This window comes from Chelonoidis abingdonii, chromosome 1 (genome assembly GCF_003597395.2).
Source record: "Chelonoidis abingdonii isolate Lonesome George chromosome 1, CheloAbing_2.0, whole genome shotgun sequence".
NCBI lineage: Eukaryota > Metazoa > Chordata > Testudines > Testudinidae > Chelonoidis > Chelonoidis abingdonii.
The window spans coordinates 119,240,900-119,258,593 of NC_133769.1; the positions used below are offsets into that span (position 1 = coordinate 119,240,900).

At 42.4% G+C, this 17,694-nt stretch overlaps 1 protein-coding gene across 1 annotated transcript in view; it reads right to left on the minus strand.

Annotated features, from left to right (window-relative positions):
* MICAL3 (microtubule associated monooxygenase, calponin and LIM domain containing 3) overlaps positions 1–17,694 on the minus strand; it is a 278,656-nt gene that overhangs the window by 53,601 nt on the left and 207,361 nt on the right. Inside the window, exons 26-28 of the mRNA XM_075069475.1 lie at positions 14,769–14,964; positions 6,193–6,422; positions 4,193–4,282 (exon numbers count right to left, since the gene is read on the minus strand). Coding sequence (XP_074925576.1) covers positions 4,193–4,282; positions 6,193–6,422; positions 14,769–14,964 — 516 coding nt within the window. The remainder of the gene's footprint in view (positions 1–4,192; positions 4,283–6,192; positions 6,423–14,768; positions 14,965–17,694) is intronic.

Below are 17,694 nucleotides of genomic sequence, written 5' to 3' on the forward strand. Positions count from 1 at the left end.
ATAGATAAAGCTTGGCAACATGTATGCATGCATCTAGAAACACACAACCGTTCATAATCCTCAGATTCCTGCTTCACCCTGAAGCTGAATAATGCTAGCCCACAGGCACACACTACCTCTATTGCAAGCAGCACCCGGCATGGAAGACATTCTCTGAGCATCCATCTAAGCTTTGGTAGGTGATCAATTAACAGAAATTTCAGCCTTATTCAGCCTATTCAAAATGAGTATTACTCTATGTATCCTGCTGGTAAAAGGCATGGGGACAGTCTGCACTGTGGGCTCAATTCCACAGAACACAGGATCTATTCACTCCCCAATGGCCCTCAACATTGTGGAAGTGAACTTTTTGGGGTTTGAATCACAACTTTTCACCCACACGTGCAACAGAGAAACCACAAGGTCTCCCTTTGCCGGCTGCCCTCAGAATGGCCAGCTGCATGCAGCATTATATCACATTGGATTTTTGCTCAGTTTAAGGTTTACAACACTTTATTCAGAGCATTCTAGCTGCGTTGTTGGAGTAGTGAATGGGTTGTTCAGGGGGCAGTGTCATTTTACAAGTAATATCAGCATTCTCAATGAAAATAATGAAAATAACCTCTTCTCTCCTTCAAAGCGGATTTCCTTTGACAAAAGTGTAGGTGCATATGGCTAAGCGCTTTAGAAGGTATTTTGTGTATTTGAAAGCTTTCAACTAGGCAGTTTGATTAATCCACCCTTATAGCAATTTTCTTAATTTCCCCTTCATTGTTGGGTTCTCTGCGGTGCAAAGGACCCTGGGAAATCTGATCGAGGGTTCTCCTTGCCATTTTCCGGCAACAGGGTATACAGGATTCTCCATGGCTGATCTGGCCACAGGTTGCAGCGTTTTATATTGTGGGAAGCGGTTTTCTCCACTAACCACTCCCCACTCATTGGCATACACTAGACACAGCTGTTCACACTGCCGGGCAACAAGCCGTCTGTCTCTGCACAGCAATGAGCCAACCTTCACTGACTGCAGATTGCCCATGATGTAGAGCAACAGGCCAGGCTCCATCTCAGAAGCCTGGAACTAGGCCTTTGTCAAAAATGCACTAGGGAAGGACTGTCACACACTAGAATAATCCATGGAAAGCCTGGTTTGTGGAATCATAAGTTAGGACTGCGGCCTCAGAAATGACTGTGGATCACACTCGGCACTATAACCGTAGGAGAAAACTGATATTGAGGGAAGAAGCACTTATATAAGCACAAAATTATTTGGTAGTTAGTCAAAGGGGCAAAAGAAAGCAGAGAAATGCACAAAAAGGGAATGGGATTCAATTTTAATCTGTATATCACAGTTTTCTCTGTGTAACTACTGGACATCCAGAAGGGAACAAGAGAATATTCAGGAGTGGCTGATAGGGCCCAAATCACTGGCCAACAAATGGAGCGGTCTGATATTTCCTCATTGCACTTGTATTCCAATGCTCCCCCATGCAGGCTCTGAGATCAGTAGAGTTAGTGTTTACACCACACCACACAGCTGAGTTAAAAGGTTGAGGATTACCAGCAACAGCTGGAAGTGGGAAGAAATATATAGTCACTCAGCAAGGCTCACAAAGAACAGGTCCCACTTGATCTGCAGGGCTTATTCCATATTATAATATGGCTTTGTAGACTGACTGTCAGTCTTAAACAGGCATGACATCACCAAAGAAAGGCCCAATCAGAATGTAGAACTGTACCAGACACAGGTCTGACATCACTAACTTTATTATCTGATTATTTCTTTTAGGCAATAGGTATTCTAATGTACTTGCTACCCTATATGCGACCACCACCTTTCAATGGATGGAATCAGAATTGTTCAAGTGTGTGTCACAGGCCCTGTACTACTGCAGCGAATCAATTCTCCTTTATTTCAAGTGCTAGGGAGTCTGTCATTTACAGCAGGAGGATCTGAGATCTCAGGTGTTTAGTGGCCAGGTTATACAGCACAATGAGAAGCTAGAAATAGATCGCATGTGTTTCTTACAGTATCCATAAACTCATTAAGGAAATGAAATTGGAGAATGGGAGAGACCCTTAATTTTAATGATTTTTTTTCCATATGGAAATGCATGCTTTTGCTGCAAATGCAGCCATAGCTTGCACTCGCTGGCGCCATCTCACTGCAGCACTTTGCATGCTGTTTATATTTTACTCTTACGGCTTGTCTACACAGACATTGCATTAATTTAAAAACCAGTTTAGTTAAACCCATGCAAACTCCAGTGTGAATACACAGTCATATCTGTTTAAACCAGGCTATATCAATGTAGCTTGCTCTCGTAAATTTACCAATGTAAACTAAACTGATATAAGCCAACTTTGTACCAGTTTTAAGTATATTCGTATCAAAATCACTCCTTTATTTAAATCTGCACATCTGTGTGTGTAGACCAGGCCTTACTTAAGAAGCAGACCCCAATTCAGCTTTCTCAATAACGTAAAACTGTAAAGAGCCCGGCCACCTGTGAAGTATTGGGGGCTGGCTAGAGGGCAAACCTGGTGTTTCTCTGATGTCTGACCATGTGAATCCAGGCTGAAGGTGTGAATCAGAGTCCAGACAACCCAAGAGGAGAACAGAGGGTCTGGAACCCAAAAAAATAAGTTCTTGAATTGACTGTATACAATGTTACTGTGCTATAAACTATGTTGAGTAAGTTCTGCTGTGAAAGCTGGCAATGTTTTGTACTTGATGGTCATTATGAAATATGCACACGGACTGTGGTTATGAATTTACGGGGAGACACAGGACTGGAAAGGATGTTGGTGTCACCCTGCAAGGAGTAACTAGGCTGGCGGAAGCCAGGGTGAGACCTTTATGATTGCGGGCTGCTAGTGGTGTCAGGTCTCTGAGTAACAGCAGCACAGCATTTAGGCACCAAAGGTTACAGGGCAAGCAGTAACAGAACCCCCTGCTAGGCTAGGTGACCCACAAAACATCACAGAAGGATTTCAAGTGGCTGCTGCTGTGGCTTTCCCCAAGGCTGGCGCCTAAATTTCACAAGAAGCTAGACCCCTTAGTTCACCGTTACACGAAAAGATAATTCGGTGAATTCCAGAACAGCGTGTTTCCCCCTCTAGCTTCACTGCAGCACTCAACAACACTTTAGGAGTGGCTGGGCTCTCTCACAAATTGATTTTTGAACTACAAAGTTTAACTGGAAGCTGTTCCAGTGTTCCCAAACCTGCTCTTTGGGAACAAAAATTAAAGCGGGACAGCTGCTAGGATAGAGAAAAGTGGAAGTTAAGGAAAAAGGCAGCAGTCACCCCTACATGCCTGTGCTTTCTGGCCATCTGGTTACCTTCAATTCTCACCATCAAAAATGTTAAATCAGAGACAATTTAACATTCCAAACTGAATGTTTCCAATAGAAAGTGAGTGTTGAAAGTGGCCAAGGGACCCCAGACTTCTGCTCAAAGCACAGCTAGACTCCAGGGGAGAGCAAATGATGGATCAAGAAAGACTAGGAACAAAAAATATTTATATATACTGTATGTATATTTTCAAAAGAGGAAAGAAGGAGGTTGATATTTTCCCATATGATTTTCTCTTATGCCTCCAAAAATATTTCAGAATGATGCATATGTTGCATTAAAATACTAAAATTAGTTTCAGGCAAAACAGGAACTATAAAATAAAAGAGGTATACTATAGTAGCAATCAGCTACAAAAAAAAGAGAGACATGCAACTCTGGCTCTCTGGTGCACCCATTCATGTGGGTGAAAGAACTCATCCTTTAGTCTCACATATCCTGGTTCATATAAGCAATGTCAATGTAGTAGGAATGAACATGCAGTTGAAGCCCAATACTCCAGGAAAGTAACCATCAAAACAAAAATGGCAACACAGTGCATTATGGAAAACAGTGCACCTAGCCAAGCAGGAAGTGATCAGATTCATTTCAGGCATCTTTTACAGTTGCTTGAAGTGTCTCAGTGCTCTCTGGAGTCGATCTAGCTTTCCCTGCCCTCCCACACAAAGAACGGTAAGAAAATGTGGTACAGCCAAGCAGCGCCCATACTTAGATCATGAGAAGAAGTAATTCGTGAACCAACCTCGAGAGAGTTGGTAAATGCAATTTACTAAAAACAAAATCTTTTCATGTGGGACCTGCTCTTTAAAATGTCAGTTCCACCTGAGGGCAAATGAAAGTGGTGATGGCACAAGGGTACCTTTAAAAGTACCCGTGTCCTCTTCATTTGAGAGACGTTGAAGCCAGAGGCCTTGCTGGAGCTCTCTTGCCCAAGGGTAATACTCTCCCTCTACAGCAGGGGGAGCCACACCCCCACAAATAGCATCAGATGCACACACACAAATAATACAGAGAGGGAAAGGACAGAGAATGAGAAAGCAAAGAGTTATTGTCTGGAAATCCAGTAAGACTTACTGTACTCAAAGCTCCCTGTTTGATAGGCAAACTCCACTGGACAGAGGTCTGGGAATGTCACAATTTAGTAGACTGATAAACAACATGCATATTACTATACTTAAACTGTGGTCTTGGTTCTGACAGAGACTTCAGCTACAGAGTTCCAGTTTCCATGTGGAAAAATATAGCCAAACCACCTACTTAAAAGGCCATCTCCCTCACCAAATGACATCTGAACAGGATTGCCACCGAGGCCCAGCATAAATGGACCTCTCCTCACACTGTCAATATTACATGGCCAATGGCCTTTATGAAGCAGGTCTTTGTAGTCTGGTAGCTCTCATGAAAGCAAAGGGAAAATACAAGTACCCAAGTCATGTTTTGAAAGGTAAGATACAGTCACCATTTGGAATGGCGGTGAAGCACGGCAAAGATACCCGTTTCCAAAACAAGCTCAGTATGATTATGACTTACTAAAGAGGTGCAGGGGAGGAATTCCCTCCATAACTTTCCCTCACCCTTTTCATAAAGAAACACTAAGAGCTGGAATAAAAACATCCTGGAGAGCACAGGGATTCAACTCAGGCTGCATAGTGTGTAGTGTCTCCTGCTGGCTTAGGAGAGCTGGATACTGCTTCTCCTGGGGTCCCATTAATATTTGCCATAGGGGGTTACTGCTGGGTGATGTGAGGCACTCCCTCCTCCTCAAGGCTGGATGTGCTGCCTCTGCAGCACCTGCAGACCTTGCTGGCTAGAGAACAGAGGGCCAAATCCAAATCTGATTCCCCTAAAACCAGTGAGAAAATAGCACAGTTGTCACAAAGCTGAGAGTTACGCAGAGGGGAACCAGCAAGAGAATTAATTGCTTGGATTAGACCGTTATGGTACAAGTAGGCTCCACCCAGGGGAAAGTATCTTCTGCACTCTGGCTGCACCCTTCATTCAGGCATAAAGTGCCCCCCTTCTAGCACTCTGAACCAAACATGGGAATATATTGATCCAATCAGAGTACTGAGTCCAGAGCTAGAGGAGACAAGAATTAAACCCATCTCTCTTATCAGGCTATACTGGGGAGAGGGGTAAGGTACTGTGGCTGGTTGAGGCCCACTGTTCTGACAGTACATGGGAAGTGTACTATGCTGTTTACTAATGCTGCAACTACCCTGAAGAGAGAGATCCTCTGTCTCTGATGTGGTCAACCTAGCATCATTTATCAGCACTAAATTCATTTACAAATACAAAGCAACGTTAAATGCAAGGATGAAAAGAAAAAACTGATATGAAAGATAAGAAGGCCTTTGGTTTGACACTCTTTGGGTACATCTACACTGAAGCTGGGATTGTGTTTCCCAGCGCAGATAGACAGACAGGCGTTGCTCTGCCTGCGCTAGTGCACTAAGAATAGTAGTGTAGCCGGGGGTAACATGGGCTGCAGCTCAGGCTGGCTGCCAAACCCGCCCAGATACTGCCATTTTTCATGTGCTAGCTCAAGCAGAGCTAGCACGCCCATCTACCCACACTGGGAGGCATGCTCCCAGATGCGGTGTGCATGTGCCCTTTGACTCAGTTCCTTCACTGGTTCCCTTCTATCAATATAACCTCATAAGAACCTCTTCCATCCCACCCCGATTCACTGCTTTCCCATCAGCCCTCAATGGTTTTCCTGAGAAGAATAAGGTGTGATCTAACTCATCTGATCATAGGGGTGCCCGTCCAACCTCACTTTGTGCTGAACATGGGTATTTGGCTCAGCTTGCCCTGCCTGCGTAGCAGAAGGAAAATATAAACCTATCTTCTTCTAACCTTCACTAGACTCTTCGTCCTCCTCTTCTTCGTCCTCCTCCTCTTCCCGGTCTTCAGCCTCATGGTTTTTCTGACTTTCAAGCTCTTCCTCATTCTTTCCCTTCAAAAGAGCGTGGATTCGCACAGCCTCTTTCCATGGCACACCTCCCAGGTCTGAGGTGGGCAGCTGTGGCTGCTCCGGTTCTTCTTCTTCTTCCTCCTCCTCTTCCTCCATCTCAGATTCTGAACTACTGTAAAGAATGAAAACAAAACAGAAAAGTCAATTAATGATGCATCTTAGCTGAGTTTATATATGGCTGGCAAAACTTCAGTACAAACTATAGTACGTGTAATAGAAACCATATTTTCCCCTTCTGCTTTCAACATTTCATTGCACTATTTTAGAAATAGTGGTTCAGGTCAAAAGGAGCTTGATGCAGAGGCTGTAGGTAGATCCAACAACGAAAAGGTACTGGATCCAGTTCCTTTTAATAAAGGGGATCCAGAGGAAGGGCAGTTGTGGAGATCTGTCTACATTCTTATATGCAGTGCTGTTGTAGCTGTGTCAGTCCCAGGATATTACAGTGACAAGGTGGGTGAGGTAATATCTATTATCGGACCGACTTCTATTGTTGAGAAAGACAAGGTTTGGAGCTGCATAGAGCTCTTCTTCAGGTCTGGAAAAGGTACTCAGAGGTAAATATAAGATCGAACACATAGTTTAGCTGATGAAGTTTATTCAAGGTGAAGTGGCCAGTTAACACCCTTGGAGTCATAGGACAAAAAGGGGGATTAGTGGTTTACAGATTATTGTAATAAGCCATAAATCCAATGTCTTTATTAAGACTGTGAATTTTAGCATCTAGCAAGGTTATAAATGTATCTCACCCACCTTGTCTCTCTAGGTCAGTGGTTCTTAACCCACAGGCCGGGTGGGCAGCCCAATCAGCATATAGCTGCAGCTCATGCGACATCCTCAAGGCCATACAGGTAGTATATATGTGTGGATGCAGCCCACATAATACAGAGAGGTGCATATGCGGCCCACAATGGTAAACAGGTTGAGAACCACTGCTCTTGATTCTTATATGATACTTATTATCACAGTATCTGAGTGCAAGTGGGTTCAGCAAGAAGGTGGTGATCTGGTGGTTTCCACATTCTCTTGAGGATTTGGGTGAGAGAGAGAGAGTTTCGGAGGGACAGCATATGGGGAGATTATGTCTCTTGATGGCGTGTGTGGGGGTGTGTGAGATTGCTGCTGGGTTTAAGCTGCTAGGAAGTTTTGTTGCTTGGTGGGGAGCTGGCAGGAAGATTTGGGGAACTATATTACTTACACTTTTCCATTTTTGCCTGACAATCAGTGAATGTTGAAAAGAATATGCCCACAGTCCTAGAATTATCAGGCCATCACGGTACATATAAAGGATCCAGCAGGTAAGATAAAGACAGCCAGAGAGCAGCGCACAATTACATACACTTTCCAGGATCTCAGGCAGTAATATCACATGAACACAGGAAGTGTCTGCACATGTGTATAGGGCAGATGGGCAAGAAACTATAGGTAACAGCATGAGAACAACTATCAACCCCACTATTCTCATAGCAAACTCTGTAAATCACTGTGTGGGAAACAAACATGTATATCAGTATGACCCATTTTTGGAGGGATTGGTCCTGCTTTGAGCAGGTGGTTGGACTAGATGGTCTCCTGGGGTCCCTTCCAACCCTGATATTCTATGAATTCCATATTACAAGGTTCCCTTCGTGAAACATTCACTGGTCTTGCTTGAGATTCCCACTAAGTAGTCTCCTAACTGCTTGTTAAGAGAAGGCTTAACTTTGTAAGTGAAAGATACAACAAGTGTCACTCTCTGATTATAACCTCTAGGTACTGGCACGATAGTTAAACGTTGAGAAGGCACTCCCACCATTTTCAACCCAATTTTTCCAGGAACCCTTTTTCTAAAAAATGATATTTTAGGCTAAAATCTTTCATGCTTTTTTTTTTTTTTTTTTAACCAGCAAGGGAGGGAATTTATTGGCAAGTTTCATAGATACATTTGCCAATTTTGGAGTTATCCAGACAAGAAAAGGTACATTTTCAACTCAAGAATTTTTCGAACACTTATGCTCAAGTAACTCAAAGCCTGCTTTAATTTACATCTGCACCAAGCTCTCAAGAAGTGCACTGAAAGAAATAAAATAGCTGAAATGCACTTCTGTAGATTTGAACCGATGAGCTCAGAAAGGAACACTCATCTAAATGTATAGCGGGAGAGGAATATTTGTACTGACGTACAGTGAGTTTATATATGCTAAATAGATTGAATCTTACACTCAGGGTGAGTTTTCTATGGGAATAATCCTTAACTTTTCAGCTGGTCACACATATGCTCTTTATATGATTTAAAAGCTAGAGGTACTAGGGAGTGATGACAATTTTACCAGTTTAGGTTATATCAGTATTACCATACTAAAGCTAATTTTCTCCCATGCCCAAATTCCTCAAGAGAAGTCCCATGCACTACAGATTTTTACAAACTTTTGTCTGTAACTATAGATTAGTTGACAAATGTGAGGTGAACTGGAGAAGCTATTTCTGAAGCATCAGATTCAGTAGGAGTTATGCCAACTGAAAAAAAAAAGTCTTGGGAATCTTTCCATTTATTTCAATAGCAACTGGATCAGGCTCTTAATGCATTGTCACATCCTGCTACCAAATATGGATGTGCCTGAAATTTCAAACTTATTTAACTAAAGAGCAAGTGATAAGACCTTATACAGTGGATTCTGAGAAGCTGGGATTCTTATTCTTGAAGTTTGTCACCCAATAGGAACATCTGAGCGCTCTGTTTAGCAAACAGACTTTGCAAGAAAACAGATTAATTTTATAAAGTTGACTATATCCATGATCTTGCGCTAGGTACAGATTTGGTTCACCCTGCAGAAAGATTGTCAAAGGACAGTAGGGACTCCTGTGGGCCATAGAAAATCCTTAACACCACTTGCTTATCTAGTGTTGCTTGCAAGTTTCTTCTCACATTTCCTAAATATACATCCTTTTTAGGAAAAATAAGGCTCTGGCAGCTTCTGGCAACCTTTATAAACTTGGCCCTGGATCTAATATACTTTGGAAGTTTACAAAAGCTGACCAGTTCAAGGACTGAGCTGTCAGTGGTTCTACCCTTGTGGGAATGTGTAGGGTAACTTTCAGGCTCTGCCCATCTGGGAAGTACCCTGCAAGACATTCACATCCACTGCAATAGACTTATAAGACGTAAGGGCAAAGACTTTGCATATTGCACCAGTTAATCCCGCAGACCTTGAGAGTTTCTTCTCACCTCACGTATACAAACTCCACAGGAGCCAGTTCGCAGTTGAAGCATCCTGGTATATTTTGATCAGTTCATATGAAAAAAGGACAAACCCCTTGACTTAAACTCAAGATGGAGTTATGAATGTATAAACTTATCTGTATTTTAAAAACTCATTAAAAATTAGAAGGGCAGGAAATTCTATGTTAATTTGAAGTTCTCATACTTTTAAATGTTTATAGTTGTTTAAACTAGAATTTAAGATTAGTATTTAATGGTCTTTTAATGTTTTGTCCATTCAGTGTTCTAATAAGGTTGCTATCCTAATGTTATTGATATAAGCATATGACTAACTGTAGTTTAACAAGGATACTTTTGTCTAGGATAAAATCTGTGCTACTGACATTGAAGTGCATTCTAGCATTAACACATTATGGGACAATAAATTGCAATTCAAATGTTAGTTCTGACTCAACAGGAGACTATAAAAGTGTCGTTGTGAGGCTTTATTTTGTCTCTCTGATTTCTGTATCAACTGACTCAGTTTACAAGTCAAGACATTTTTTCCAACTGCCAAGCCCCCACGAATCTTGGCCTGAGGTCTGAGAACTGAGCTAGGTTACACACCCTTCTTATGCATCAACTGTAATAAAAGTTCTGCGAGCTACATTAGGCCCTCAGTTACTCAGGTGCAATCCCAGTGCCTTCAAATCATACCTTCGGTGGCATCTGTGAATCTCGGTGCTTTTGATGAGTTTGCATGAGTAACTGTTTGGAATATAGTGCACATTTCTGTTGATGCTGCTCAGGATGGCATAGAATGTTGTTTATATGTTAGCGCTACTGGGCGAAAAATAATTAAAAGTTATTTTTGTCACTGAAACAAGGATTTCACTGAGAATTAACTCAGGGACTAGATCTTGTGTTTTTATGATATTTATGAGAAAAGGAGTGCAATGCCAGGATGCTTGCCACATAGACGTAAATCAGATGAGATTGTGCCTTTTTAAGGAGCAAAATAGTTCAGGCTTGGTTAAAAGTCAGGTGAGTGATCAGAGGATACCTGGTGTGTTCTATTTTTGTTCGTTGTGTGTGACAGCAACAGCAGTGTTTAACAAACTGATACTTAGGCCAGTCACTTTTACATAAAAAGGGTTCATTCGAGATTACTGCTCAAAGAAAATGCCCATTCACCTTTAGTTCAATAGGTAACCTCACTGCTTTTGGATACAAAAGGTCCTTGGTTCAACTTCTTCCTGGAATGGATTTCTCACAAACAATTTTTCATTTGACATTTTCTCACTTGGCTACCTTCTTCTGTTCTGCACCATCTACCCTAGATTTTACAGTGTCTGATGTACTCTTGCCAGAATGGTGTTATGTATTTGATGTTTATTTGTAATGTAATCTTTACCATTAATAAAGTGCATAAGTGGTAAGATGAGCAGTCACAGAGTTGCTGTTGCCAGACAATAAAAGTGACGGCTGAAAACTAATCAGCTGAAACATAAAAAAAGCCTGGGATTTAAAGTCTACACAAGTCTGGAATGCGCAACTTCTACACCAACCTTAACTCTGTCCCTGACGTGCAGGCTTTCATTACATGATCACATAGTTGGGGCAAAGACACTTTCCTAGCAAGTACTACATTGCCACACAATTTTTCTTATAATTATAGATGCACATAACTTCAGGGGAAGAGCTCAGGTTACCTTGAGGATTATCATTTCCTATTTTTGTCTAATAAAAACCTAACCTTAATCTTGCTCTAATGCATCCTTGCAAAATTTTATTCACTCACTTGCCTGAGAAGAATACTTTCTGACAGATGGAAATAAAATGTATAAGATACCATTGTTTTTTCCTCATCACAGTATGGGTATCCAGGTAGGTTCTGTGCATGGTCCAGTGTGTTTTCATGACAATTTTCAAAGTCACAACATGTGTTTTTTGTACAATATATAATGAAAATTTTATAATCCTGCATTCCACAGCAGAAATTAAATGTTATTTTTAACTTACTGTCCCTTCTTTCACAAGGTAAATGATGAATCAGATCATAAATATATGCTGAGCTCTGGCATACAGCAAGCTCCCAAGAGGTCTTAGCATATCCCAATGGCTTTATACAGATGCTCTGAGAGAGATAAAAAAAGTGGTCTTTATTCCCTCCTCTGATTAATAGCACACTTTCCTCCTCTTCAGTACAGAAATAAATCTGACAGGTGTCACCTGCTGGGTTTTTAGTGCGCTGTCAATAAAATTTACTATTGCTGAAGCTGTTGCCATGACTACTCCGTGGCTCAAGATGTGTTCTTCTGCCAGCCTGTTTATCTCATGTAACATTCACAGTGTAAATTCTTCACTCTACAGCTCATTTTACCTTCTCCAGCATTGATCTGCTCCACACTTGTTCCTCAGTACTCAAAGGTTAAACACACAGGAGGCTGAGTGGGTGAAAGGAGACAGAGCTACTTTTCAAGCTGGTAGTTCTGGGCCACCCAGCTGGGACCCTTTTTCTGTTAACCAGTGATCAGAGAAAAAGAGCTGGATGAATTGACAGAGAGACTCAAATATTCAGGGAGATACCTCTTAAAAATGCATCTATGCGAATTTAGTGCTGGAGACTATCATACTCCACCGTGCAGACTCAGAATAGAGGAACAGTGCCAGCTGCCTCCATTATATCTCGCAATATGGTTCAACCCTAACCTGGAGTGGCCAGCTACAGCGATGAGAGAGTATTTCACCACAGTGGCCCCAGCTCAAAGGTGGGACACTGTATGAATAGCACCCACTTTAACTGCACATTCTCTTTAAGGATAATGCCCCTCAAGCCTTTGGGGTGCTGGGCTATCTGAATACAGACCTGCCGTTGACACTTTGGTGCCTCAGAGTCGAATGACTACCACACTTTGGAGCAACTGCTTAGCACAGATCCTTCATCTGGAAGGGATAATCTAACTGTGAATGGCCCACACAATCAGGATTAAGAAAATGTAAATTACTTTGAATGTATCTTACATTAAAATCTGCACATGCTCTCCAAAGATTGTGTGGGTATCATATTTAGTTCTGAATGTGATTCAAGGTGTGGCTATTGTTCTACAGAAGTCCAACAAAGATTAGGCCCTGGCTGGCTACCTTAGAAACAGTTTCCTGCTCTATGCACAATTGTGTTATTTAAGATTATACAAGGGTACTTTCATTAGCCATCCCTAGCGTGGCTTGAGACTAATGAGATATCAGCTTGGAATTTACTTCCTTTATTGATCAGATGCCAAGTATTTTGCCCTTTTGTAGGGATTAATCTGATAATGTTTTAAAATGCTTTGACTGTGAAACATACTACAGAAGTGCTACATATGATTATTACTGCATTTGTGGATGTGTGCATATTAACTTCGTTTATTGCCCAGGGTAGTGATGATGAATCTGTCATAGGAGGAATGTATTTGGTTTGATCTTTGCCAGCAAATTACAGTTATTGTTGTGAAATCTTGGTCCAGGTGCCCAAGGACATCTGAGAGAGATATTTTATAAGTCCAAAAATAATATTTACCTTTTTTTTTTTTTTCAGAGAACGCTTAAATTAAAAAATACAAATTTAAGTCAACATACAAAAAGGGGAGTGTGACAGAATTTTAAATAAAAAATGGGTGTGGAGGAGGGAGGGAGAAAAGTGTGCACAGATCTGGAGGAGGTGAAATAGCAGCTGAAGCCTGAGATGCCAAAGATAACACTTGGTTCCATTGACTCCTTTTTCCTTGGGAGGTTTCTGATCCAAGTACTGACCAAGTCCAACTATTCTTAATTTATGTGATCTGATGAAGTTATGGCCGATAATAATATAGCTCTAGGCTAGTGAACTTTGATTAGTACTTTCAGATCTAATAAGTGCTATAAAAGCTACACTTATATTATTACTAGTGTTAACATAAACAATGGCAACATTATTTATCATATCTAAGCAGTGGGCTGGGAGACAGAGAATAAGAACATATCTCAAGTCTACCACATTGAACTGCAGAGAACATCCAACTAGGCCACTAGACAACATCTCAAATAAATAAATTATATCAAAATAAGATCTTGTTGAGAACTTCCTAAAATAATAAACATTGTCATCATTCTAGTAAAGGAAACAGCACAAGACACCCGGTATTTACCCGTCCTAGTTCAAACCTGTTCAGAGCTTTTAAGATAAGGATGCCTCAGGACTACTGAAGACTAGTAAGGCTAGATAGTGTCAAATATCCAGTTGCTGCCTCTTCTATTTGCATCTTATGGGACTCCTGTCATTTGCTCACCCCAGAATGCACCCAGGCCCTGATCCTGCAAAGACTTATAAATGTGCTTAATTTTATGTTGTCGAGTAGCCCAGCTGAAGCCAGTTTCACCTGTGTAATTGAAGTAGGCAACTAGACACATAGGGCTACACATGTTTCAAGTTAAGCATGCATGTAATTGTATTGTAGGAGCTGGGCTTTAGCCACCAGTTATATCATTACCTGAGTTTACAATGGCAGTTTTAAGAATGTAAGAACTGTTGCACGGTCAAAGAGTTAACAGTTCAGGAGAGTTCTTGCTGCAAAGAAAGGGTACGGAACAGCGCTCACAGTAAGTAAGAGAGCCACACTATCTGGAGGATGCTGAGGCTGCAAAGGTTCAGCTCATCCCTTATCAAACTGAATTGCTGCTGCAGGAATTACTGAGACACATTTGCCCACATTTGTGGGCACTGAGTCCCTAGCACTCTGATGTACCATTTTGCAGTTGAAGAAATGACCACACATGCCCCTGGCGTATCCTGTTTTACTCTATCCATAGCTATTACTTCAAGCCAAGCTCTCTCAGACACAAAGGCACTCAATCATGGCTAAGTATCTGTCCAACCTGAAGTTTTAAACCACAAATGGTTTTCAGTTATCAAAGCGCAAAATAGGCAGAAAAAGCTTTTTGAAAAAAACACTCCCCTCTGACCCCATGTTCTGTTCACCCAAATGACTCAGTTGTTTATAGATGAAATTTTCCAAAAAGTAAATTCCTTTCTGAGCTAAGACTGAGCATGAGAAATTTCAGTATAAGAAATAACTTTTTCAGCACACTACTAAGTGACTCAAAATAGGGGTTTAGAACAGAACCTCTAGTATAAAATACCTCTCTGAAGTGTGGATGAGGCTATCAGCTCTCCAGAAAGGGGAGCCTCAGTAAAGTGAGAGCAAGTAGACACAAGCCTGCTGGGGCAGATACAGGGACATGTGTACAATGTGTGCTAACCTGCTGGGCACGTCCACTTCTGTTCCTTTGTCTAGTACACTGCTCAGGTTATGCTCTGCCAGGGTCTCCTCAGGAACCTCTTCCAGTTCCTCTTCCTGCTGCAGTGACAGCCGGTAATTTTCCAGCTCAATGCGCTCAGGCGTGCCACGCAGCCTCTTGGCCAGGCTGGGCTCCTCCAATCCATTGACATTAGGACCTAAAGAACAAGTCAGTAAACAAACAATGAATCTGATGAACTGGGTTTGAATATTTGCAAACAAATTCAGAGCAAGGAGCAGGGGGGTGAGAAAGGGCCAAAGGGGAATAAATTGAGAGAGGACCTGAGGCCATTACCATATTAGCCCCTACAGGTTGAATTGGAGAAAGAGCAATACTCCAAAGCGGGCCCTGGTTAATGCTTTTGGCCAAAGGATGCTAACAAAAAGTTACATGTCTTGGTTGAGAGAGGAACAAGAATAATGTAGCTGCAATGGCCAGAGTTGTGTCAGGCCAGGCACAATGATCCCCATTCGAGAAGGGGCAGTGAAACCATTGCCATGGGGACTGAAGCATGCACCATTACATAAGGAGTGTCTCAAATGTGGGAGATAAAGGGACACTCCTGCCGTAGGAAGTGCCCTGGTGCAAGGCCATCAGGTTTATGCCTCAGATGTGTTTTTCTCTGGACTTGACCTGATTTCCTGTCAGTATGTGACAAAACTGGGACTGCAGGAGAAACCTGGATGAACAATTTGTGGGACTGTGGAAGTTGGGGATGATGCTGGATAAGAGGTTCACTGCTTCCCCCTAACCCCAGCAAACCGCAAGGATTGTGCATGGGGCAAAACACTCCATCTCAAAGACAGCCGATCCAAGGGCTATTCAAAAAGCAGTGCTCAGTGGAAGAACCTACACCTCTGAACCTCAACCAGGTGAGTGAAAACAGGAAAGGTGTGTATGGAAAGACAAGAGACTGGGAATCACAGTCCCAACAATGACAGTCCTGGTATCGTAATACTGATTCTGATGCATGTTATTGCAGCCATTAAGAACCCCACTAGCAATGTCATCAAGTGCTTATATCATTAAGCACCAAAGGAAGGCATCAGAGGAGCTGAGAAAATTCCAAACTTAGTGCCACGGGTTAAACACAGCTGCAGCTCAGCACATCTCCATCCATTTCCTATTGCTCTCCACAGTAAAAAAAGAACTCTGCTGATGGAGGTCTAACACTTGTGGGGTTGAATTCCAAAAGTGCCATGTGCTTAGAGCTCCAGTTGCAGCCAATGGGATCTGTGGGTGCTCAGCACCTCTGGAAATCAGGCCTGGGTGGATTAGTGCCTGTTAAACTGCTTCATTAAGCAAAATTGCAGGCAAGTGATATACAAAAGCTTCAACAACAATTCTAGCCCTGACCCCCCTGAATAGCTCTGCCAATTAACCTCAGTTTGGACCTATAGCATCCTCTGTTGTAACATTCTTGGGGTTTCCCCTCTGGAATCATGCTACATTTGCTAAGGTTTTTGTAATGTAGATAAATGTCCACAATAAACTAGGTTGGGACTACCATATTCTCACAGGACCCAAACCACACAGGCCTCCACAGGCAAAAGATCAGAGCATTAACCTACATTTCCAAAGATATTTTGTTCTCTACAATTTGCTGCTGCAACAATAGTCTTATGTTGTGTCAGTATTTTTAAAAGATTAATAAAACTGAATAGTGCACTCAGCTAGGATTCACGCTTCATTTCACTCTCTCTGGGATGCCTAGATGGTGATACCACATCGGCCGGAACTATTTTTGTAATCAGTGTTACATTCCCCAACACTGAGTTCACATCATTAGGGGATCTGACCTGGAATGCTGATCTGCCAATCCTGGCTGATGTGAAAGAGAACTGGATTATGGGTAATGGAAGAGTACCAACGTGATAGAGAGCAAATAAAGGGTATAGTAAATCCTCATAAAGAGAGAGATTATCTTCTGCATTAGACTCCTTCACAGATTGCAGTGTATTCCAATTAGGCCCAGCTTCCCCCAATGCACACAGCTGTCACAGGCTGTTTCTGGCTTGCCCTCTTGTTCTGGCCTGCTCTGGGTATCCAGCAATGTATCCATGAAGTTTATAGATTGAAAAAAGGATGAAAGGAAGAAGGGTGAAGAGTCCTTCTCTTGGGGATTTATTTCACTCTTTTTTCTTGAGTCTTCAGGTTTTTTCAGCTTCCTCAGAAGAAAGCAAAAAAAGCCACAGAGACTCATTTCTAGAGTCGGATTAACAGACTATGGAAAGGATGGCTTTTCTCATTGCTGGTGTGGGTAGTGTGACAGACCCAGACCAGTGGAGTACAGGAGTCTGGTAGAGGGCAAATATACTGGTCACTGAATAAGTAGTTTTCTGTTCCCTGAGTGATCAGAGCAGGGGCTGCATTAGAGTAATCAGGAACCTGCTAGAACCAATTAAGGCAGACAGGCTAATGAGAACATCTGACTCCAATTAACCTGCTAAGAGTCAGGTGAGGCTGTTAAGCACCTGACTCTAATTAAGGCCCCTCTAATGTTACAAAAGGGCTCACTCCAGTCAGGCGGGGGGAAAGGGGGGAGCCAGAGGAAAGGAAGTGCATGTGAGGAGCTGGGAGCAAGAGGTGCAGGAAGCTGAGAGTGAGAGGGTGTGCTGCTGGAGGACTAAGGAGCAAAAGCGTTATCAGACACCAGGAGGAAGGTCCTATGGTGAGGATAAAGAAGGTGTTTGGAGGAGGCCATGGGGAAGTAGCCCAGAGAGTTGTAGCTGCCATGCAGCTGTTACAGGAAGCACTATAGACAGCTGCAATCCACAGGGCCCTGGGCTGGAACCCGGAGTAGAGGGTGGGCCCGGGTTCCCCCCAAACCTCCCAACCCCTGATCAGACACAGGAGGAGCTGATCCAGGCTGTGGGGAAGATCACTG